Below are 23,914 nucleotides of genomic sequence, written 5' to 3' on the forward strand. Positions count from 1 at the left end.
TGCCCATAAATTCTTATAATGAGTCAACATATGGGTGATGGATTCTAAAACTGTTGTACTATTGTTATAGCCTCCCAAAAAATGAAGAAAGGCGACATAATAAATGGATCAGTAGTCTATATGTGAAGCATAAATACAAAAAAAACAGTCTTCACTTTGAATCTTCCTGCTGTTATACTGCTAATTCCCGCTAATTTATTAAAAGCCTATATTGATTTCTTAAGGTAACAAACTGCAAAGTTAAAACTTCAATACCAATCTGTGTTTAAAAATCTTAGCAAATTCGAATTTGTCTCGCATAGCTCAATCTTATGGTCACCCTATTAGAAAGGGACAGACGGCCTCCGTACTAACTGTTTCACTCGGCTCGTTTTTTTTGGGTATAGTTGCGCAGTCCTCTTTACTAATATTATGTCTATGATACACAGTTACTGAGTAGTCTATGGTTTCATCCAAAAAGTGTCAAAACCAAGTCAAAACGTTGTGAGGAATCAGATCAGAACAATATAATATAATCTAGGATACCTATACGAATTATAAGCTGAACATTGTTATTGATTCACGAGCAATTTAATTGTAGTATTTTCTATTATTGCATGGATATTGTAATTTATCTCAAGGCAAACTATTACTGACCAGTGACCACTACTCCATTTGAGGAGTAGATATACTTAACTAAAGGTAAACATCTTGTTATGACTTCTTATCTAAAGTTCCAGCTTTAAAAGAAAATACGGCTAAAAACCTATTACACCTATATGCCTATTGGACATATACTTGTATTTGCAGTTTTAAACCGTGCCCTTAAATGTCATCTACCCTTGCTTTCTATGTGGTGACTAGTACTACTTATCTATCTTAGTTCAATAATATTTTATTTGCAGACCCAAAAAAGACAACAAACAAAAAAAAAACCGTATTTCCTTAATAAAATGAATATGCAACAAAGAGAAGAAAAACAACTAGAGACTACGATTCAAGCAATAATTAATCGAGTCAATGATTTAAAAACTGCAATCCAAGCACTCATTAATAAATTAGAAACTGAATATGAAACAATTAACTGGCCTACATTTTTGGACAACTATGCAATTTTATCTGGACATGTAAGTATTGGGTCTATGTTTTATCTTTCTATATTGATATTATTGTTCTATTATGCTACAGCCTATACAGGGATAAAATATAGCCTATGTTACTCACGAAGAGTGTAGCATTTCAACAGTGAAAAAGTTTATCAAATAGGTTCAGAAGTTTTGGAGCCTTTAGGGCCTTTATGTTGATTCTGGGTTTTTTACGATGAAAATTTGGCCATCTCCTTTCATCATAATATATTCAGCAATTTTTGTTTAAAATAGGTACAAACTAAAATTATATATTGCATTAACAATATTATTCATTTTCATGTTGCTACCATTCATGAAATGCATGAAAGCTGTAAGTAATTAAAGGACAATGGGCGATTCCGGTCCAAATGTCCACCACGAACGAGACCTATCTGGCCAGATAGCCCATTAAATATAGAACATTTTTTGTTATGAAAGTAAAAAAAAATATAATGCCAGAAAAAAGTTATAGCAAGATTAAATAAAACATTTTATAGATTTTTTCAATTTCATTTTTTCAATTACTTTCCTGACGTTCGATTTTCGTACTTTCTGTAAATTCTAACAAAATAGAATTGTTCATTATTAAAGAGAAGACACCACCAGTTACATCGAACTTTCTTAGATCCAGGCACCGCTGAGTATATTCAAACACTTCTGGCGCCTCAATTGGTTAGTGATTCGTACATCCATCGGGCAAAAAAATATGGGCTGTTTATATGCAAATGTGTCTTACTCGACTTAGTACTCTCTACTTAGTTTTAGATAAAGTGCGGAAATGGAAGTGGAATAAAATAAAAAATAATAATTATAACATACCTACAAAAACTACCGAAAATTAAGAATACATTTTTGGCTATAACTTTTTTTTGGCATTGTTTTTTTTTTTACTTTCTTAGTAAAAGTTACTCTAAATTAAGTGGACTATTTAATTATATAGGTCTCGTTCGTGGTGGACATTTGGACCAAACTTCATACATTCTTGCCCAATCTCCTTTCTGCTGTAAGAACAACATTATCAATACATTTTTTCTTTAGTTAACAGGACTGAGTAAAATACTACAAGCTGAACTTGCAGCGTCACTGAGGTCACGTATTGTATTGCCACTTCAATTGAGCTGTGAGCGTGATGAAGCATTGGCTAGATTAACAGAAGGGCGTGTTCCAGCATGTACACATGATCTAGTACCAGATCTACTACGTACTAAGCCAGAACCTCAGGCTGAACAAAGACTTCAACAATTTAATCATAAAGCCAGTACATTAAGTTATGATACTGCACAGGTATTGTTATGAACATGTTTATATATACAATACTAGCCCATTAAGCTACATGTCTAACCCGCCTCCTTAAAGGGAACTTCTTATTACGGGATATTGCAAATATAGCCTATATTATTGGGGAATAGTGTAGCTTTCCAACATTGAAAGAATTTTACAAATTGGTTTCAAATTCTTTATTTTTTTTATTTGAGGCAACTAGGACCCATAGAAATACAAATACATCATCCATAACTATACTTATAAATTAATATATGTATAAACTAGAGCTCACTAAACGCAGCGTAATATCCTCGGAATCTCCGATAAACGACACCCTTCGGCCACAACTCTTCCTTGAGGAAGGTCTGGAAGTGGTTTGAACTCGCTACCTGAACGACTTGAAGTTCATGTCGCCGCTCACCACTTATGGTTACATACAAACAATGTACTATTTTAGCATACTAAAGGCTTTCAAAAAAAAGCCCTTTTACAAACCCTTTCGAGTGTTGAGTGTGAATCCAGAGGCCCTTTTCACGTTTTCATAAAATGAAATATATGAGCTTCATAGAGAGCTTCCACAAGCACGGCTACCATGTCGTGATTTTCACATGATATGACATGGCAGAGGTGCCGTGACTGTGGGTATAGTTTCTAGTTTCATTGCAATCTGTAACTGTTCCTCATTCATTTTGTTTGACTGTCAAAGCATGATTGAGGTACAAATATTTAGATTTGCAATATTAATGCTGTTTTCTTTTTTCAGAAACAAGTTGCTCAATTCACAAAAGTGGTAAGCCATGTATGGGAAATAATATCGAAAGGTCGTGAAGATTGGGATGGGGATTCTATGCGATCGGCAGGTAAGCATGTTTTCTCCCTTCAATTAATTTATCTCAGTTCAAAGTAAGCATGAATTTTGATAAAGATAGAACTTTCGCGTTGATAATATGTAGTTTTCAACAAACTTTTTACCACCTCTTTCAATGGGCTTTTGAATAGTTTAAAAGTAAAACGCGGTAGGTGGCGTGGTGGCGGTACTACCAGTACATATTACCAGGAGCAAAATTTATGAAGAAATAGTCTTTCTTTTAGTTAAAAAATGTTTGTTTTTCATTAGACAGTAACCTTTGTTTTTATTTAAGGGATGCAACCGACTCATAGTATTTCCGATACACATGCACTGGTGACTGCCGTGGGAACTGGCAAAGGATTACGACCTGGTATACCATCTATAGTTCCGCAAGGTGTTGCGCCAGGCATGGGCCCATCCAGGGGCCCAGCTCCACAACTTGGTCAGCCTACTCCTTCATTGCCGAAAGCGCCATCTGCTATTAAAACCAACATCAAAGCAGCAAACCAGATTCATCCCTATCAACGTTGATCGTTATGTAACTAAATATAATTTAATAAATAACTGAAATATTACACTGTATTTTATTAATTAAATAATACATAGGTAAGAAAAGACACAGTACAGTAAACAATAGTAGGTAGAAATATTTTAGAATAGTTAAATAAAAACAATTATCACTGACTATGTACTTACTGAAATATATCAAATTCCAATTTGTGCAAGTGTCTGTACTAAAATAACCGCTGTGGAACCAAGCGGCAGCAGCACGTGCAGTGCAGTTGTTCGACATCCAATGGTTTTATGCAGCAAACTTCAAGCCAGCTTTATGCAGTCACAGCCCGTAGCAACATTTTAAAACGTACCTTTACGTCATGTTGCATATAATAAAAAGCATTTATAGATATTTTTTTCAACTATTATATCAATAGAGGAGGGTTTGGATATACAGGAATGAATTTTATCCAGTGCGCAAACTTTGTCAATTTATAGGTAAATAAGTTTTATAGATAGCGCGTAACAATAGTTAGTATCCATATTTTGCTGTTTTTTTTTTACTGGTTTAAATTTATTACTGGTGATGCAGATATGTTCTGTTAATGATTCTGGACCACCAGTTGTTTTTTGTGCACTGTTTTAAATTCATTCCTGTATAAACATCTGACAGTTTACGACCAACTGACTGACTCGCATTTATATCATTAGGAATTCTACTGAGGAAATACAAAAGGCCGAACTTTAGTGTTTATTATAAAGGATTTATTTCCACAACATAGGTAGGTAAGCGTGGTATACAAATCGCAATACCGGTGCAATAAAATATTCATAAATAGGCTACATTACATACAGAATTACGCACGTTCCCGTACATTTCTCTTGACTTTCAGTAGTCCTAACTGAACTAAACTTAGTTTTAAATCTTTTGTTGAATGAAAATATTTCACTTAGAGTATAATTCAGAATAATGTGACAATACTAAATTTTTTGCGCCGACAACATTTTTGCAGAATAACAAGTTATTATTGTCGTGTAAAGTGACGCAAAGAAATACTTTAAATGCATTTGGTTAAAATATTACACAAATACAATTTTAATAATTAGTAAATTAATAAAGCATTTAACGAAGGCGACATTCAGGTTACTAATTCATGGTGTTTACCTGAAACAAAACAGTGACGTAAAATAATTTATAAGCACAATTGATTTTAAGAAATACATCAACTGGAAGCTTTCTTATTTTGGAGTGCGTTCAAACTTATTTTTTTTTTTGTTGTTGTCGTTATTCCGAACGAAAATCTAACCGAGAGTTTTCAAGATTAATTTGAATATGAGTAAACTCACAATATCATCGATCTTGAGTATAGCGCGCACAGTCTCGGTGGCGAGCGCCAGCGCCGACGCCGTGACGTGCAGCGGCTGCAGCACGTGCTCGGCGCGCATGTCGGTGACGCGGCCGCGCCGCACGTTGACGCCGGCGCTCGAGCCCGCGCCGCTCTCCGCGCCCGCCGCGTGCGCCGCGCGCAGCTCCGTCACCGTCTCGATGGGGTTCAGCCCTGCAAAGCACCAAGCGCACATGTAGCACGAGTAGCCATCACTACGGGCTCCACACCTACAACCTTTCCACTCTTTACGAGTACTTCTATGTTTTTCGAAAAGCATAATAAAATGATGAGTCTCGGCGGTCAATATCTTGGAAGTCGTTACAGATAATAAGAAGTCAAACAGTCGCTCCATGTAAAACACTGTTACTCAGCCTAACCTTTTCCCAATAGATGCACTGTTTGGAAAAGGTTAGGCAGACGATGACTATATTTGTAAAAACGTGCCGAATTCTTCAATAATAAGCAGGCTGACTGACCGGCGTTCTCAGCGAGCGTGGAGGGCACGACCTCGAGCGCGTCGGCGTAGGCGCGCAGGCAGTAGTGCGCCGCGCCCGGCGCCGCCAGCGAGGCCCGCGCCAGCGCCGCCGCCGCCGCCGCCTCGGGCGCGCCGCCGCCCGCCAGCAGCGCGGGCCGCCGCGCCACGCAGCGCACGGTGCACAGCGCGTCGTGCAGCGAGCGCGCCGCCTCCGCCACCACGGCGCCCGACGAGCCGCGCACCAGCACCGACACCGTGCGCCCGCCCGACCCGCACCCGCTCATCTGCAACCGACCCGACCGCTCTGTATCTACCGTATCCTTGTTTTCTATAAAAACAGGCTAAGGCAGACTTAATGTGGCTAGTCCCTTGCTAATGACAGCTCACTACGCTTACTTTATGATCCAGACGTAGTCCATATGATGTCGTGCGCATTGAGAAGTTTATTTATCATCTTTATTGTCACAGTTTTTACTCATGTGTAGAAAATTGTACTGTGTAACAAAAAGTTACTTAATGTGTTTAGATTTTTTTGTTTAATCACAATTCTATAATTTATCAGTAGTTCGTTTGTAGAACTTCATTCCCATAACTGAACAAAATATAGCATACGACAGGGTATACTCCATATTTACTTTATCTCAGTTTGCCATACAATTGTAACCAATCCAATTTTGCATTATTTCATTATATTGAGTAGGATTATAATAACAATGACTCACTTTTATGTACTTTCCAGCTGGTTCATTGACCTCCTCGACCAGATCGACATTAACGAGATTTTCAGCTGTGAAGTGATCCAGAGAAGCAATTGGCCTGCAGCCAAGGGTTTTGCACACAAACTCTATGTCCTCCCTTTCAATATCCTTGATGACCATTGTTTTGATCTTGTCTAGGAAGTGAATGGCCAAATCGCTGAGAGCGTCACTGTAAATCACAGTTGGAACAATTTTATAAATAAGGGACATCTTGATATTGATGAAGGAAAGTGATATTTAAAATTTGCTGTCAATTTATAAAGCAAATAGTACCACAAAATAAAGCATATCAATTTTTCATCAAGGATCTTACCGCAGAATTGACTTTTGCACCAAAAGAACATTGCAACCAGCTTTTTTAATTTGCTTGACAATGTTCAAAATGTATTGACGTTCTTCCTTCAAGACGCGGTCCATTGCTGCATAATCTGACACTATAACATTATGGTCCATCTGAAACAAAATTACATTCATTTTTATAATATTCCAGGAAGGAAAGTCATGTCAAAAGGGATTTATTTCTGGCTATACTAACATCTGTTTTTGGTGGTGAGATACAGAACTGTATTAGGCCAACTTTGGCCTTCTCAATCCTGTGAGGGCCATTGACGTTAGACGCACGATGCGGTATAACTAGCCCCTGAACTAGTTCAGTGTCTTCCACAGTTCCTCCAATGCGCTCAATTACTTTTACGTCGCGAAGATCAACTCTTGCGCCCACACCGCCGACTATAGGTTCCATTACTGAAAACAAAAATTCTATTGGAAAAACCTTACTTTTACAGATAGTCTTGAGCCTGACAAAAGGCAATATTTTTTCCATGTGCGGGAAGTATCTACCTTGTAAAACTAGTGATGTATTGATAAATTATATACGCCCAGATATAACTACTTCACGTAAGAATAATTATTGGGCACTATGAAACATTTAAAGACAATAAATCTGACCTGCTCGGATAGCCTGCACAGCTATAGGCGCAAGGATTGTAGAATGCTGCGATACTACTTTTGAGTTCAGTGATGTTGCTGCAGCCTTTAACAGTGCATCTTCATTTGATAAGTCCACTGGAGTAGCCATACCTTCAACAACCTGAAATGTTTTTGTTATTGCAAGTAAAACATTGAAATAACTTGCCAGAAATCAGAAAATGGCGACTATTATAATAAAACTTAAATAGTCGCCATGTTCCTGATATTGTTTATATTCTGTTCACACCATGTAATACCAACCCATCCCAACATAAAGTATCCCTACTATAGACTAGGCTGATAATATATGTTATATCACAATGGCAACAAAATACCTTTCAGAATGATTCAAGGATAATACAATTGCAGAGCATGCCATAATAAGCAATTTCAGTCCTATTTTTGAGAAATGCGCAAAGAGGACTGGTATTCTACTATTTCTAATACAGTCTGGTGGAAACCAATTCATAAATTAACAATAATTACTTAAAAAACATAGTATCCAAATGTTTTTTTTTTCAGTTTTCATAATTTACGTGGGAATTGTCAATATTTGTTTATTAAAATTACCTGCAAAGCCATTTGTAATGCCTGCTGGAAACCATCAGAAATTACTGTTGGGTGTATTCCTTTCTGCAGAAGCTTTTCGGCTGCATCCAAAAGGGCACCAGCAATAACCACAACAGATGTGGTACCATCACCAGCTTCTATATCTTGAGCGCGGGATAGTTCCACCAACTACAATTTATGAAAAAATATGACGCTTAATTTATGGCATAAGTGACTATGAGATATAATTTGCCAATTTTGTCAATTTTATTTATGTGCGTACAATTGTACATATGTACTAAAATGTATTATGTATGCATTCCTTAGCTTTAAGCTGTAACCACTCACCATTTTGGCGGCAGGATGAATTACACTCATTTGTTTCAGAATAGTAGCACCATCATTGGTTATGGTGACCTCACCATTACTGGCTTGAATCTATGGCAAAATAAGAATTTGTTAAAATGACAATCAACCTTGATTTAACAATGTTATAAATTTTTGATAATGAAATAAGATCATCTAGTTACCATTTTATCCATACCGCGAGGACCCAAACTCGTGCGAATAGCATCTGAGACAGCTAGAATCATAAAAAGTAATAATAAGAAGAAAAACTATTTGCATTTTCTATTACGAGTCACCACTATATCACACACTATATTCACATATCTTAAAAAAATTGGATGCACTTAAATTTTTTTGGTCACGTCTCGAGATAATACATAGGGTTATAACATAGGTATGTACGAAGAGTCATAGTGACGTCATATCGACATTTTCAGGATGGTGGACACTCCAAACGCAGCACGATCTTTATCGGACAAGTTGACCACCATTCTCTAGTTAACTTTATTAAACGAATCTCAAAAGATGAAACGTGTATGTACAATTTCAGGAGTCAAGCATTAAAAAACGCAGCGGCACCAAAATTTGCGCATTCGAAAAGTTTGTCGGACTCATCGTAAGGAAGGCGGCACTCACAAAGTCTTAAATGTATATGTATCAAAAAAAAAATTGTTCGCCGGCCTGGGGACTAAATGTCCTGTAACACACCAAGTTTTCTAAGTATTCCTATTGATAATGTTCCAGAAAAAAGACAATCATTATAAATAAGACAAAACAAGCAACTTTGTTTCATGAAAGCCTGCACAATCCTGTCTGAAATAAAAACATTTGATGCTTGACTCATTATGATATCAGCCATAGGATGGCCACTTTTGAACCAAACCAAGATGTAGCCTGCATCCATTTCATTGTTTACGTCTAAGTTAATCAAACTGGCGACTAGAATGTTATTAAGACAGGAGTATATGAAACAGTCAGTAGGTTGTCTTAGGGTATAAAATAAACTTCAGCACAGCCTAGCCAACTAGAGCTTTAAGAAACAAAACACTTCTGTCAATAGTTAAACTTCTAATATTTCTATAAATAACAGATTCTGGTAGGTAACTTTATTGGTTTAAAATTGTTATTTTTAAAAGCTAAGCATTTAAAATAATCTGCTGATATGGACCATAGATAAACTGAAAAAATCACGAGATTAGTAAGATCAGCCGGTTCATATGTAAGGGGTTTCAGTTGATTTAAAACACATAATAGTTCTTTTTCATCAGTTACTAATCGGTTACTGTAAAAAATCATACCCTTAGTGACAAAAATAGTTATTTTCTATCGTTTTTTGTTACAGATGTTTTTACCTTTTGCGGCACTTATGTTGCTGAGGCGAATATCAGTTGGTTTGCTTTTATCTTTGTATACCGCCGAATTAACTTTTGCAGAATCACCTCCAGCTTTTGGTGCCATTGTTAAGTATTTTTCTCTTCGAAACTCACAGAAAAATTCAAGATGAATTAGGATTTAATAAAATAGTATTCTATTTCTCAATTCTCATTTGTTTGAGACAAAAACTGACAGATTACTGCAAGTGACTGACACTCTGTCTGTCAAAGTGTCAAGACATTTGACATTGACTCAACGTGACTTATCAAAAGGAGGGACCATAAAGGTAAAGAAAAACTTTTCTATGCATTATGCGACCTCCGCATTACTCGAGATGTTCCTATGTAAGGCCGGCAATACACGGACCGCTTGAAGCTGTTGCCCCTGACTGCTTCGCAGAATCCATGCCTGGAGAAATAGATCACATCATCACACCGGTGATCATGCCTAGTGCAGAAATTCAAAATATGGGCATTGATCTAGATGAGGTTAAAGGTGTTACCTCCAACTGATACTAAAATTACGATGGATAATATAATTACTATACCTTCCAAACGCACCAAATCAAACTGCAGTACCTATCAGTGAAAACTGCACTTATAAATTCCATGTTTTCATAAGTTATAAGGTAGATAGATAGTTACTTTAATAAAAACCAAGGTAAAATAGCAAAACGAATTTATTTCGTTAAAGATGACGGATCACAATCCATACAAAATTGCCCCATGTCCTATAACAAAGTGACGTATCTCAAAAAAAAGATACAAAATATGTTTAAAAAAATATGGCATACTCTCACACTTAATTTTTTTTCACCTACGAAAAAAATGCTTAAAAAATTGTTCAGGTGCTGTTATGAAAACATCGTCCACAAGAATATTTATGGACCTTTTTTTAAAAACTATTTTTTTGTTTGATAGAGTATACCTCACAGGTGGTCCCTTAGTCATCAGAACAGGATCTGGGGCACGATTCTCCTAATTTTACTTAAAAACATTCGATTTACGTTCGACTGCGATTCAATCCCGACTCGATTACGATTGAAACGTAAGTGGCATTCCGCAATTTTTTCTTTGAAATAAACGTTTTTATCCTTTTCTGTCATTCAATAATGAATCATTTTGTCTGCAAATGATTAACTATTGCAATATGATTGTAGAGCAAACTACCGTATAGACCAAAATCACCAAAATAGCAGACAAATCGCAAACCAATCAAATGTCAATCGAATACGATTGGTCTTTTATTAGTAGCAGAATGCCCGATATGGTTAAAACTGCTATTACGATCATATTGCGATTCGATTTCTATTCGATTTTGACATTATTAACTTAGGAGAATCGGGGCCCTGATGATGGAAACCCTGAGAAATCCAGGGCAACTTTTGACAGTTGTAGGCATGTACAGGATTAAAACTTGACAATGAGGTGTATTTCTGATAACACCATGCAACAAACCTTCACTTTTGCAAAGGTCTATTCAATACAAATAATACATATAAGCCCAAACATGAGGTAGTTTACATATTCAGTTGTCGAGTTCCCTAGACCTTCTTTCGTCTCCATCAGGTCAGCTCCAAACCTTCACTGTTGAATAGTGTTATCCTGCGCATGCCTATAACATTCAAAAGTTGCCCTGGATTTCTCAGGGTTTCCATCATCAGATCCTGACCTGCTGGCTTATTCGCTAACTTTCGGATTCTCAGTTGTTAACCATTAACTGGCCTCAGTTGTCAACCTAACTTTGATGTCAGCCGACAATGTCGTTACGTCGTAACATTGGTATTCTCTATCGCATGAAGTAATCAATTGTTTTTTTGGGTAGCCAAAACTGTTGATCATATTTTTTTATGCTGGCAAGGTGTAAGAGCGAGACGCGCGGCCTGTTATTTCCATCCCTCTCAGCTCGGGTTTGCCTGTGTATTGTGGCACCAATTTAGTACCTTATTGCGTTGGAATAGAGTTCATTTTCGTAAATATATATTTTGATAGGGCGCAATCACACGGGGCAAGGGCACATCTATGACTAGTACTCAAATAAGGTATAAAAAATAATTGAAAATACAGGATATGTTGCAATAACAAATACACCTTTTAATTATTTCATATTGGATTTGGAAATATTATACAAACTTATAGTTTACGCCTTATCAACACCTCGCAACTTTCTATTAAAAGTTCTGTGGTTTTGATATTTTGAGAGTTAGCTGAACTGTTGGCAATTTTCTTATCAATTTGCAAAAGCATTTTTTCTAGTACTGCTTTTGTGGTGGCCATCGAGGGATGTGCTGGTATTGAAGTATCTAATACCTGAAATTAACAACGAATGTTAAAGAACACAATTGGCATGAAAGAAAGGCAGCTGGAAAAGATCTCATTTGTAGTCTAGATTGCAAAAATATGTCGGCGGTCGGAAGTTGAGCGGGGACGAGACGTGAGTGGCGCGGCGTACGCTGCGGCGTTTTGGCCTTCAGCTGAAAATTATTCAAATAACTTCGTTGCTCTGAAGGTAGCTGCTATCATTTGACTACGCAACAGTAAAAAATGTATAAACACTATTGCGCTTGCGTCAAGCAACAAATGACCGTCTTCAGAGGAGGAAGCTATTTAACGACACGGTAAACAACACCTGTTTTCAGAACTCTAACAAATAAAAACAAGGAATACTTACAGTATTTTGCAATCGTTTGTAAAGCTGAGGTGGCATCGTAACTATCCATTCCGGCTGATTATTAGATTGTTCCAAACTTCTTTTGAATCTTTGCGTGGTAATAGCTAAAAGCGGTGGCAAGACTACTTCAGGTTGTTTGAGAAAACCTATTATATTTTCAGCCAACGAATCATAACCGAGATGGTATAAAGAAATAACCTGCAACAAAAACATTACACATAAAGCTTCTTATTGTAAGACAATAAAGATGAATAATATGATTCCAGGACCATGGACAATTAAAGCTATTTATCCATGCGCTTCCCGCCAAAGTCAAAAGTTCATTTTAGGTCGTATGTGATAATGTGATTTCAATTACCTGCTGACGCCTCACAAAGTCGTTATCGATGTTCCATAATTCTGCTAGGAGAGTGATTCGCTCAATCCAAACAAGACATTCTTCGCTGTTGTAAGATACATATGGTCCGTTAGTTTCCGATGTAGTTATTGTTTCTACAGCGGATCGAATGAGCTTGGTCAAGAACTTCATTCTAGGGTTTCTCAGTTTTTCAGATGCTTTCATATTGACTTCTCTGTTTTGTGTACTGTCGTTTAATGCATCAAATATATACTGGTAGTCAATATCGTATAAACTATCAAGCGGTTTTGAAATTTTTACATTGAAATGGCACATGTAGTACACTGTGCACGATATTTGATGGTTCAAATTAAGTATATCATTATTGGTTTTCTTATTGTCTTGGGCCACTTCTACAAGAGACGGCATGCTTTCATCCCAAATTTTCTCATACTGAATGTTTGTTTTATTTTGATTGATTGCTACAGTTGAACACTTTAGGAAATTATCTAAATATATACATGAAATTTGAAGAAATTTTACCATGGTCATGCTATCAAAGCCCACATCTTGGAGACACAATGGGTCTTTTGGCAATCTACCGACTTTGTTCACCAAGCGACATGCCACTTCAAAAATCTGCTTAATATACGTGGACCATATTATAGAAAATAAACCTAATCTGATATGCAAGTCCGATATGCATAGCAGACATTGCAGGACTACTTTAAGAAATTCGCAAGTTTGCATGGATTTCTGCCAAGCCATAGAATATTCCCAGCACATGTTTGCTATTATGTAGTCTGCTGAAGTACTCAATGGAAATTGCTGTCGTAGCAAGGAGAACCACTTGAAAATCTTAGGGTTTTCGTCGACATATATTCGATTGTTTTCTATAAAGAGATAGTCTGCATCGTTTTCATCGTTGGCTTCAGGCAATTCCACGCCCATACTGGAATATTTTTCTAGCAATTCGTTTGCCACTACAGCTTCTGGGACAACGCCCATACCACACAGCCACTTGGCTATTAGTTCAGTTACAGATCCTTTACCCCTTGTGTAAACGTATTTGAGATTTATATTAAATTCAGTCATTTGTAATTTTGGTAAAGAATCCCCACTGAAAGAGTCTTTAAATAGGAGGATTATACTAAGGATAGAAATATCCTCTAGCTTACCAATTAGTAATCCCCATGTAGCATTTTCTTTTGTTACAGATTCCCATACATCATCTTCAATTTCCTGGCGTTTTATTTCGAAAATTCTACTAACAGCTTTGCAAGCCATCGCGACTATCATGCTCCTCAAAGGACAAGGCATGTCAACTAACATTTGGCGAATATCTTGCCACCAAGGTGATATTTCATTATACTCTATATGTGTCGCTTCTTCTGTGCCGTAACAGGCGTAGTACAGTACTTGTATGAATTTTTCAATGAGCTCGAGACTTATTTCTTCTAAAGGCATGTTCATTATATGTATAATTAATAGTTTTACTATCTCCTTTACATCGACGTTACACTCTTTGATAAACTCACTTAATTTCGTAACATCTTTTAATTTAAAGATAGATTTAAACGTTATTCCAGATAGATTATTTATACGATCTTCTGTAGAATCGAATTTCAAGGATATGTATTTAAGGTTGTCATCTAACTTAAAACAAGAAATGAACTCTTTGTATGTACTAGTGTTGTTTGTGGCAAAAGTGACTCTAGCGTGATGATGTTCCTTGTAATTATTTTCTTGGGCTAAAGTCAACAATCGCTCTAATATACAATTGTCATCCTCTAAAAGATCAAAGCATAGAGCTTGACTATTTTCAGTAGGCTCAAAGTTTTTGGCGTCATTTATTTCCATATCCAAGTTTATAAATGCGTGTATTTTAGCAGTTAAATCCTCCATATCGCTTGTATCTTCTCCATTAATACGTCTAAAGAACAGAGTAGCTAGCGCAAGATTTCCGAAGTAGTGTTTGATATCCATTTCTTGGGCATTAAGTTCATCGTCTTCAATACTATCCCAAAATAAACTAAGACATTTCATAACAATTTTTGGAGCAATATCATATTTTCTTACTAACAGATCTAAGCAGTGCTTTTTAAGGTTCAAAGTTTTTAATTCCATGGCTTTTTTTATCAATTCATCGTCAAAATCGTCGGATTCAGTTGATGCTTTTTTCAGATGCTCACGGAGTTCTCTTAAAGCATGCAGATCTTTAGACCTTTGGGAATGCTCTCCCTCCAAGGCATAATAAAATGGAATATTAAACTTTTTCAATTTCCCGTCCGGGTCAATTAAGACACATTGAAATTCGGGAAGATTGAGTTTTTTGCTGGAATAGTTTTTCTCAGCACCAACCAGACCACAGGTGTTATACAAAAGTAGCCCATTTTTCGTTGCAGTGAAGGCTGCTACTCTATTGCCCTTTTGCATTAATCGTATGTCTATGAGGCCCTTTTTGGGGTTATAAATAATTAAAAATATTGCTCTTTTCAATTCCTTAACAACAGACAGTTGAGGTTTCTTGTCATCCATTTCAAATATCTGTAATTTAAGTTATGAAATCAGTTCCTTAAATGCATTGGAATACCACATTTTATTAAATTTCAGATCCGCTAATAAACCTATATATTAGACAGAAAGCGAGTACATTACAATAGTATTTATTCAAAACATACTTGGACAAATGCACACTGAGCATCTCTGCAGCCTTTGAATAATCTAATTAAATGCCCTCGCGTAACGTCTAGAACGGCGACACGTCCGAAACTATCCACAACAGCAGCGAGTCGTCGGTCCGGCGAGACGGCCACCAGGCTGCCGTGACGCTGGCTGTCATATAAGCCGTTCCGCATTGATAAAGCCTCCGAACGAATTAATGGTTCGTTCCCAACTGTTGTGTTTTCTGTAGAGCCTCCACCGAGCCAGCCCCTTATTGAACAAACAATTTTATCAAATAAAGAAAACAGAATAAGATATGAGTTTGATGTGATTAGGCATATCGTTTTTAGATATTACTTACGGAAGTGCAGACTTGATTTTATTTGCAACGGCTCTAGCTACGTCTTGGAGTGGGGGCGTAGTTCCTCCTTCTAAAGCGTAGTGAAAGCCAATGTACGGCTTGACGCCGGCACCAAGTATCAACGTATTTACGGGAGGTACGGATCGGTACCTGAAACATTGTAGAATACAATAGAGAGATTAATGATTTTGTTGGTAAAAGTTGGGGTGCTTAATATAAATAAATGAATTAAGAGCAAATTGCATTAGTCTAAAAAAAGATTATTATGAAGAGCATTTTTGTTGCTCTTCAGGTAATGTTTATCAGTTTGACAATAATAATAGGAAAGGAAGACCTATGTTCAGCAGTGGACATCCTATGGCTGAGATGATGAATAGGTTTTCTTTTAGAGAGTTAAAAAAAATAAGGTGTAGATGACGTTGTACCTACTACCTGAGAGCACCTTTACCAAGTTAAAAAAGAAACATTGCATCGAGCCCTTTGAGCCGAGACCCAAGAAATTCTGATTTCTTACAAATTGTTTTTAAAATCTCTTGGGGACATTATAATAATCAGACAGACTTCTTTTGTCCTTCTATTCAGTGTTTATTCCCTATTTTCTATTTTTAAATTGTTGATTACAAAAATTTCGTTATACAACCTAAAAATTATATGAGGTTGATAAGATATGATGTTCCGTACCTTACATTCACATACCTATGTCAGCATCATTAGCTAGGAAAAGAATTAAAAGAAAATTCCTCATTACTCTTTTACACACTCTGTTACAGTCAATAATCTTCGAGATTGATACTGGACTGGCTTTTCCAACTGATTTAAATCAGTCATAATTTTTAAATTAACAAGTTATTACCAAACATCATATCCCCCATATGTGGATGCTGCCAACAGATGATCATAAGTGTTTTTAAGATCTAGTCCTACTACTGCAGCGTCATTAATAACTTCCTGTTCAGAGAACACCCATTTTCGTATACTGATGTTACGACTATCCACTGAATAGTCCCCCTGGATACCAGCTCGTACTGAAAATAATGTAATACAGAATAATATTAGCCTCTCTCCAAACGTGGATTCCTATTTATCATAACAATTCTAGACTATTAACAGAAAAGAACTATAATTACAGTTACGAATTTAATAATTAATTATTGTAAAGCTAGTAGCTATCAAAGAGAGTGGAGTGATTCTCAGAAGGATCGAACACAGGTGTATTTTTTTGATAAGTCAGTAATTCTAGATATGAGTGTGTTCAAATTAATAAGTCGTTCAGATTTATAATATTACTCCAGGTACCTCTGGCTAGTTGTGCTTTGGCATTCCTGAGTGTCTGGTATAAGCTTGAACCTGAGATTATGCATTCACAACTTTGAAAAAGCACATGTATATCATCAGGTAATGTTCCATAAGTTCCAGTGTGGCAAGATATTTTCAATATAGGCTTATCATCCAATTTTTCAAGCAGTAATAAGTGTCCAGTATTTGTATAGAATCCAATGCTGCCATTCTTAAACCCAACAATTATGCAAAACCAGTCAGGCCCATTCTGTAAATAAAATAATTACTCACCAAAACATAAAAGGTACAAGTAGAAAATAAATTGTAGTAACAATTTGACAAATTATTGACAGTGTACATTCATCAGTGCAATTTGTTTGTACACTAAAGCCTCCAAAACAACTGAACCAATTTAAAAGAACTTTCTGTGTTGGGAGTTACACTATCCCATGACAGGTGACAAAAGCTATATTTTCTACAGGTGCAAGGAGGGAGTAATTTCTAGAGAAGTGTCACCAAAGGCAACTAGTATAATTTTAGAATTTTCACAAAATTTCATACTTTAATGTTTATCAGATAATAAAACTATTCTAACCATCCAATTTTGTATGAATTAGGTCATTACATTGTCATCTTTTCGGTGAAAATATGGGACCATTAGGCCATCATTTAAATATTATGATGTTTGTTAAGAGCCTGCAAATGCCTATTTAAAAAGAGATTTGACCTTGACCTTGAAGTATTAAGGAATAGACTTGCAAATGTTATTCATTACCTGAGAGGATTGTTGCAGGGGGCATATAGGTAATGCCAGAACCACTGTTATTTCTGCTGGCAGTGTTCCACTCCATGAGATAATGAATGTGTTGCTGTTTGTTAGACTTATCCATTGATTAGTAAGTAAACACAGGCGAGTTTTATGCCCAACAGCCAATAAACTACCGCAAGAAGACAATGAAATAGAACATTGTGGCAGCCATTTCGTATCTGAAATTGATTGAAAACCTCTATTATTAGTCAAAATAGAAGCGTAATACAAACGAAAACATAAAATGAATTACCTTCTTTCTCCTGTATAAACAGAGCTCTTCCTAAACTGGATATATCGCCACAATCAGCTATTTGTTCCACTTGACAAGACATTTCGAAATATTAACTCCAGAAGCAGATACTTTTAAAAGCATACTTAGCATAAAAATAATAAACAGCACCAATATCCTTCAATGTGGTTGTTTATGATGTCATTATAATTACAAGTAAATAATATTAGCACGACATAAAAGGAAGGCAGAATAATCCAAAATACAATATTATTATCACTACCTATGTTCACAGAATAAAGAGCTTTGTTTGACTTTTGACTTTTGACTTTTGATCACTATCATCATCAAACAAACGTCAATGTCTTTGTACATATTATGTCAAATGACATTGACAGCCATTGTCTCTATTATTCGGACTAAGGAATAAGGATATCGATGGAATAAAGAAACTACCTAATCTAACTGTTACAAAATCATTATATTAATACCATACCAATACCATTTAACTATAATGACAACCGAACCAGTTTCAGAACAGTTTCAGGCATAAAAAACACATGATTAAAACGTAATGATACCCCACGTGCTTTTGAACCTGTTTGACTACCCCCCTTAAAACGGCAATCAGCTAGCTTCACTTCAAATACCTGCCTGCATGTTATCGTCGGCAAGGATATTGAGCCCTGACCTTCACCTTCGCAGAAGTGATTTATTGCCTTAAGTGTACAGTGCGCAAAGCCATCCCCACTCTTCCGCCGAGAGCTAATTTAAAAAAAAGTAATTTGTATATAGTATTTTATTTTTAGTTTTGTATAAAGATAAGTAGTTTAAGTTTGTATATACAGGGTCACTGGTAAGTAGACCGCATCCTGTGTGTACATTTTATAAAATATAATTAAGTGGAAACTGTTATGGTATGTACAACCTCTTTGGTTTAGGTATGTACATAGCCGAAAAATTGATAGAAGTGTGTTAAAAAAAAAATGTAATGTCAGTTGTTGTAAAAAGCTTGTTATGTGTGAATTTATAAAATTAAATATATAATTGGACTCTCTTGAAGACTAAGACTTTTAGTATCCATTTGACGTCGGAGGATTTTTATTCCACAAATTACGCATCTGCATTAGGTTACGGGCCAGCGGAAAATCTTTCCCGCCAATATGGAAAATTTTACTACTAAAATTCAAATCGGTCAGCTCAAAGGCAGTGAAAATTGGGCTACATGGAAGTATAAAGTTTCCGTCATGTTGCGTGGCACAGAAGGCGCCATGGAGGCAGCAGAAGGAAAGCTTCGAAAGCCGATTTTAGGAACAGGCGATGGTGCAGTGATGGCCTATAACTCAGAGTTATTGAAGTATAGGAAGGCAGACAGCAACGCCCTGCTCATAATGACGAGTAACATGGCCGAAGAGACGCTGATGAAAGTCATGAGGTTCGAGACAGCACATGAAGTCTGGGAGGAACTTCACATTATCAGATTATTTGATGGACAGTCCGAAGATCGTGCATACACGTTATGCATGCAGTTTTTTAGCTACAAAAATAGTTCAGAGGATGTGTCGACAATGATGTCTAAACTGAAAAAACATCTGGAACAATTTGAATGCCGAAATTTTGAAGACTGATCCTAACATGAAGTTACCCGATATGTTTTTGATTTGTAAAATTTTGGATTCCCTCGATGAAAATTTTTTCAATTTCAAATCCAGCTGGATGCTGTTGAACAAACAGGAGAGGACCATAGACACACTAACAGCACAACTCTGTGCGTACGAGAGGGCACTTGGTAACAATCATAATGAAGAGACTGAAGAAGTGCTCGCCTCTACCTCTAAGCCGCAGCTAAAAGTAAAATCCAGAGACGAGAATTTGAGGTGTAGGTACTGTTCACAAAAGGGACACCGCATCAAAAACTGCAAGCAGTGGATCCAGGATGGCAGACCGAAGAAATCACCTTCACAGTCTACGTCGACGAAGCAGCAAGTGCAGAATATTACGCTAATGACATATACTTGCTCAGAGGATAAAGATGCAGAACATTGGTATGTGGACAATGGTGCCACAACTCACGTAACCAATAGGGAAGATATATTCATCAATTATGAGGACTTTGGGTCGAACCACACCGTAACGACGGCAGACGGCACCGTAGTTCCTGCAAAAGGGAAAGGGTCTGTGGTGGTTGAAACAAATGTTAACGGCAAAATTATGAAGCTTACCCTAAGTGATGTCTGGTACGTGCCAAAACTAACGAAAAATCTGCTATCTATGCTAGCTGCACAGGACAAACTGCAAAACAGTACATTTATTTCCACAACTAAAGAGTGCAGATTGGAACTAAATGGTCAGGTTATTGCAGTAGGTAACAGGGAACATAATGGTGGACTGTATAAGTTACAGATGAAGACAGTTCTACCGAGTAAACCTGTACAAATTAATGCTGTTGATCCATCATGCTTACTCCAGCTATATCATGAGAGGTTTGGTCACCAGAACAGGAAGTACATTAAGGATCTTGTTAAGAGGGAACTGGGGATTAATCTAAATCTAGAGAGTGATATACAGTGCGAAGGATGCATCTATGGTAAAGCACAGCGACTAAAGTTTGGCAAGAGAGAAAGAGCTAATATGCCTGGAGAGCTGGTACACGCTGATGTATGCGGACCATTCCCGGAAAGCTATGGCAAACATCTCTATTTTATTCTTTTTAAAGATGATTACTCCGCGTTTCGTCACGTTTTCTTCATTCGCAACAAAAGTAAAGTAAAGGACAAGCTTAGTCAATTCTTAAAAGAAGCTAAAAACGCTGGACATACAGTTAGAACATTATTGAGCGATAATGGTGGAGAGTTCGACAATAAAGCTGTTCGAGATATTCTTCACAAGCAGGGAATAATCCAGCGACTCACGATGTCATACACCCCTGAGCAGAATGGGTGCGCAGAACGAGAAAACAGGACTTTAGTAGAAACTGCTCGATCATACATGCACTCGGGACAGGAGTTTCCACAAGCCTTGTGGGCAGAGCTTATTAATACAGCTGCTTACGTTCTCAATCGCACTGGACCCACTAGGGAAGCAGGGAAAGTACCGTATGAGCTTTGGCATAAGAAGAAGCCTAAGATCTCTCACTTGCGTGTAATTGGTAGTGAATGTTACTTCCACATTCCTAAGCAGAAAAGGAAGAAGCTACAGAAGAAAGCTGTTAAGGGCAGACTTATTGGATACGATAACGACGATGGGTATCGCATCTGGAATGGAAAAAAGACCGAAAGATCTAGAGATGTCATATTTAGTCCAAGCATCGAATTGAGAATCCCAACTGCATTGCCAAGTCTTCAAGAAGAAATGGATTTACCACCAATTAATGAACCAAGTAGCAGTGAGACAGAGGGAGATTTCGATCTGATAGACACAGAGGGAGTGATCTTATCGGAAGATGTTCCAATGCAGTTAAGTTCACCAATAAGAGAGCCAGAAACTCGTGACAATGAGACTAATGAACGTGCTCTAGAGGGAGAGTATGATACAGCTACCAATGACGAGGCTGTATCAGGAGATCACGTTCATGATGCTTCAGAAGCAGATCAAGCAGAAGAGTTCATTGATGCTCAAGAAGAGATAGAACCTGAAGTTCACAGGTATAATTTGAGAGACAGATCAACCCTGAGACCTCCACAGCGGATGAAGGATTATATCGGCCTGATTGACTCTGATTACTTTGGGAAGGACGCCTTGGGAAGAGAAGACAGAGATGAGTGGCTAAAAGGCAGTTTCCAGACCTCGGCTCGTGGATTTGCAACAAAAGATTGGGATGCATTAGGGAACCAAATTCTTCTCATCAATTAGGGAAAGTGTTATGGTATGTACAACCTCTTTGGTTTAGGTATGTACATAGCCGAAAAATTGATAGAAGTGTGTTAAAAAAAAAATGTAATGTCAGTTGTTGTAAAAAGCTTGTTATGTGTGAATTTATAAAATTAAATATATAATTGGACTCTCTTGAAGACTAAGACTTTTAGTATCCATTTGACGTCGGAGGATTTTTATTCCACAAATTACGCATCTGCATTAGAAACAATTAAATGACAAGTAATCTGTGCTATCATCTAACGTCATTTATACTCTGTACTCTTTGCCTTTATTTATATCTGTGGTTTAGTCGTATTTTCAATTTTCATCTTCTTCTTCTCAACTTTTTATCTCAAAATATTTTTGAACAATTTGTCGACTCTCACAGAGTACTTTTATATATACAAAGGTGGTTCTAGATATTTAAAAAAATGACAATTGCTCATTTACAATAAAGTGTTTATTGAAAAGATATAAAAACACTAATATGCTTAGACCTGAATATTCGTGGTTAATGAGTATGAGATTATTTTGATTAGAAGAGGTAGGTAAACATTTATCTATTGATCTTTATCTTATTTTTTAACTGTATTGTAGTGTAAAGAAATGGATAAAATAGTATGTGAAACTCAAGTTAATCATTCGTTTTTATCAAAACATTTTAGATTTATTTGGGTTCTAAATCTTATTTATGTAAAGCTCCTTGAAGGACAGAAAGTTGTTTATGTATGTACTTGCTTCTGTTTGTGATGTTATGTTATTGGCTTTAGTGGTCCTACCACTGGGATACATATGCATATGAACAGTATCCAGCCTATATGGCAGATGATGTCGGTTTTGTTTTGTTTAACATTTGAATTGATAAAACTTTCTTAAGCAAACAGAAACATCAAATTAGCCTTATATCTAACTAATTTATATTTATTTTTTTTACTTCATTGGGATCTTTATCCGTTAAACAATGATTATCTGCATTTTCAGGTCACCCATTTATGGCAATCTATTTGTTGATGTAATGGGGTGCTTACACAGCAAGAAAGAAACTTCCGATTTGCATCCTAATGTGTTTCGTGTTGTAAATATAGATGAGAGTGGTGCAGACTTATGTTCTGGGCAATTAGAGATTACAGAGTCTGATATAATATTGTATAGAGAAGGAAGAGACTCTACTATATGGCCTTTACACTCATTAAGAAGATATGGATTTGAAGGGGATATATTTAGTTTTGAATCAGGTAACTTTCATTATTTAAAATTTTAAGAAATATTTATCCAAATAATTGAGTTTCTTTTACTGTACAAGGGTGGTTATAGTTTGTGCCAAACAGTGCCGGCTTTAGCTCTACTAGCGCCCTGGGCGAGATTTCTACGGCGCCCCCAACTGCAATTCAAACCCATACGAAAAACAGAGACATATATAAATAGTTACCGATTGCGCGAGCGTAGCGAGCGCGAATTTTTTTTTATTGTTAACAAGTCAAAGCAAAAGTTACCTAAAATGTAGCCCAATCGTACATAAGTTATTGCTGGTTGGTGAATGCAAAAACACGGGAACACAGGTTCTGATTGCGCGAGCGAAGCGAGCGCGAAATTTTTTGTTATATTTAAGAACTCAAAACAAAAATGACTTAAAATGTAGCCCAAACGTAGATAACTCTTTGTTGGTGTTGGCGCCTATGAATTAAAATTTTGGGACTTAAAATAGTACCATTAATAGAAGTTACGTTCTTATTAATAAAAGGACTTAAAAACGACGCTACCTTTTTGCTAGGGTAGACAAAAATGTTGAAAAAAACAAAAACAACTATTAAGTGAAGCAAGCCCGAAAAAGCTTTTTTGAGATTTGGATCACTAAAAGTCCTTAACATATATAATAAAAGGCGACTGTGAAGTGAAGAAGCCGCGAGCGAAGGGAGCGCGATTGTTTTTGAGTATTGGGACATTACATTAAAAGTAGCTATATGTGAAAAAAAAATGTAAGTGTAAAGTAAAGAAACCGCGAGCGAAGCGAGCGCGAAAATTTTTGAGTTTTGGGACATAAAAGTAGTGTATCTAACGCGCCCGGCATTGTATGACAATACACTAATTTAATTGAAATTTCTTGGTCCAGGAGCGTACCGCGGCGCCCCTCAAG

General features: G+C 36.7%; 3 protein-coding genes and 1 long non-coding RNA gene across 4 annotated transcripts in view; 1 reads left to right on the forward strand and 3 right to left on the reverse strand.

Annotated features, from left to right (window-relative positions):
* Positions 1-455: 455 nt before the first annotated feature.
* LOC110371597 (mediator of RNA polymerase II transcription subunit 8) lies at positions 456-3,794 on the forward strand. The gene is made up of 5 exons (XM_021327919.3): positions 456-681; positions 885-1,106; positions 2,145-2,390; positions 3,133-3,229; positions 3,512-3,794. The coding sequence occupies exons 2-5, from the start codon at positions 933-935 to the stop codon at positions 3,748-3,750; spliced, it is 756 nt and encodes a 251-aa protein (XP_021183594.1). The 5' UTR covers positions 456-681; positions 885-932; the 3' UTR covers positions 3,751-3,794.
* A 663-nt stretch (positions 3,795-4,457) lies between these two features.
* LOC110371592 (T-complex protein 1 subunit delta) lies at positions 4,458-9,799 on the reverse strand. The gene is made up of 11 exons (XM_021327912.3): positions 9,554-9,799; positions 8,384-8,436; positions 8,202-8,291; positions 7,875-8,042; positions 7,284-7,425; positions 6,871-7,079; positions 6,649-6,788; positions 6,300-6,504; positions 5,579-5,861; positions 5,062-5,273; positions 4,458-4,879 (listed from the first exon to the last, which is right to left on the reverse strand). The coding sequence occupies exons 1-11, from the start codon at positions 9,657-9,659 to the stop codon at positions 4,862-4,864; spliced, it is 1,626 nt and encodes a 541-aa protein (XP_021183587.3). The 5' UTR covers positions 9,660-9,799; the 3' UTR covers positions 4,458-4,861.
* Positions 9,800-10,668: 869 nt separating this feature from the next.
* LOC135117697 (uncharacterized) overlaps positions 10,669-23,914 on the reverse strand; it is a 192,517-nt gene continuing 179,271 nt past the window's right edge. Inside the window, exon 2 of the long non-coding RNA XR_010277069.1 lies at positions 10,669-10,923. This is a non-coding gene — a long non-coding RNA (uncharacterized LOC135117697). The remainder of the gene's footprint in view (positions 10,924-23,914) is intronic.
* Positions 11,644-18,223, reverse strand: LOC110371598 (rab3 GTPase-activating protein non-catalytic subunit). Its single transcript, XM_021327920.3, has 9 exons — positions 17,947-18,223; positions 17,661-17,872; positions 16,904-17,153; positions 16,461-16,632; positions 15,608-15,757; positions 15,264-15,516; positions 12,604-15,129; positions 12,246-12,443; positions 11,644-11,884 (listed from the first exon to the last, which is right to left on the reverse strand). Exons 1-9 carry the CDS (start codon positions 18,026-18,028, stop codon positions 11,708-11,710), a joined length of 4,020 nt encoding a protein of 1,339 aa, XP_021183595.3. The 5' UTR covers positions 18,029-18,223; the 3' UTR covers positions 11,644-11,707.

Source organism: Helicoverpa armigera, chromosome 13 (assembly GCF_030705265.1).
Source record: "Helicoverpa armigera isolate CAAS_96S chromosome 13, ASM3070526v1, whole genome shotgun sequence".
NCBI classification, from domain to species: domain Eukaryota; kingdom Metazoa; phylum Arthropoda; class Insecta; order Lepidoptera; family Noctuidae; genus Helicoverpa; species Helicoverpa armigera.

What these genes read in the sequence shown, in the direction of transcription:
- LOC110371597 (XM_021327919.3), top strand. Translation starts at nt 933, where the DNA reads ATGAATATGCAACAAAGAGAAGAAAAACAACTAGAGACTACGATTCAA. An exon ending in TAAGTTATGATACTGCACAG is followed by an intron (nt 2,391 to 3,132) that starts GTATTGTTATGA and finishes TTCTTTTTTCAG; the next exon opens with AAACAAGTTGCTCAATTCAC. An exon ending in GGATTCTATGCGATCGGCAG is followed by an intron (nt 3,230 to 3,511) that starts GTAAGCATGTTT and finishes TTTTTATTTAAG; the next exon opens with GGATGCAACCGACTCATAGT.
- LOC110371592 (XM_021327912.3), bottom strand. Translation starts at nt 9,659, where the DNA reads ATGGCACCAAAAGCTGGAGGTGATTCTGCAAAAGTTAATTCGGCGGTA. An exon ending in TCTCACCACCAAAAACAGAT is followed by an intron (nt 6,789 to 6,870) that starts GTTAGTATAGCC and finishes ATTTTGTTTCAG; the next exon opens with ATGGACCATAATGTTATAGT. An exon ending in CAGCTGGAAAGTACATAAAA is followed by an intron (nt 5,862 to 6,299) that starts GTGAGTCATTGT and finishes GGTCGGTTGCAG; the next exon opens with ATGAGCGGGTGCGGGTCGGG.
- LOC110371598 (XM_021327920.3), bottom strand. Translation starts at nt 18,028, where the DNA reads ATGTCTTGTCAAGTGGAACAAATAGCTGATTGTGGCGATATATCCAGT. An exon ending in GTTTATACAGGAGAAAGAAG is followed by an intron (nt 17,873 to 17,946) that starts GTAATTCATTTT and finishes AATCAATTTCAG; the next exon opens with ATACGAAATGGCTGCCACAA. An exon ending in CAAAGCACAACTAGCCAGAG is followed by an intron (nt 16,633 to 16,903) that starts GTACCTGGAGTA and finishes CATTATTTTCAG; the next exon opens with TACGAGCTGGTATCCAGGGG.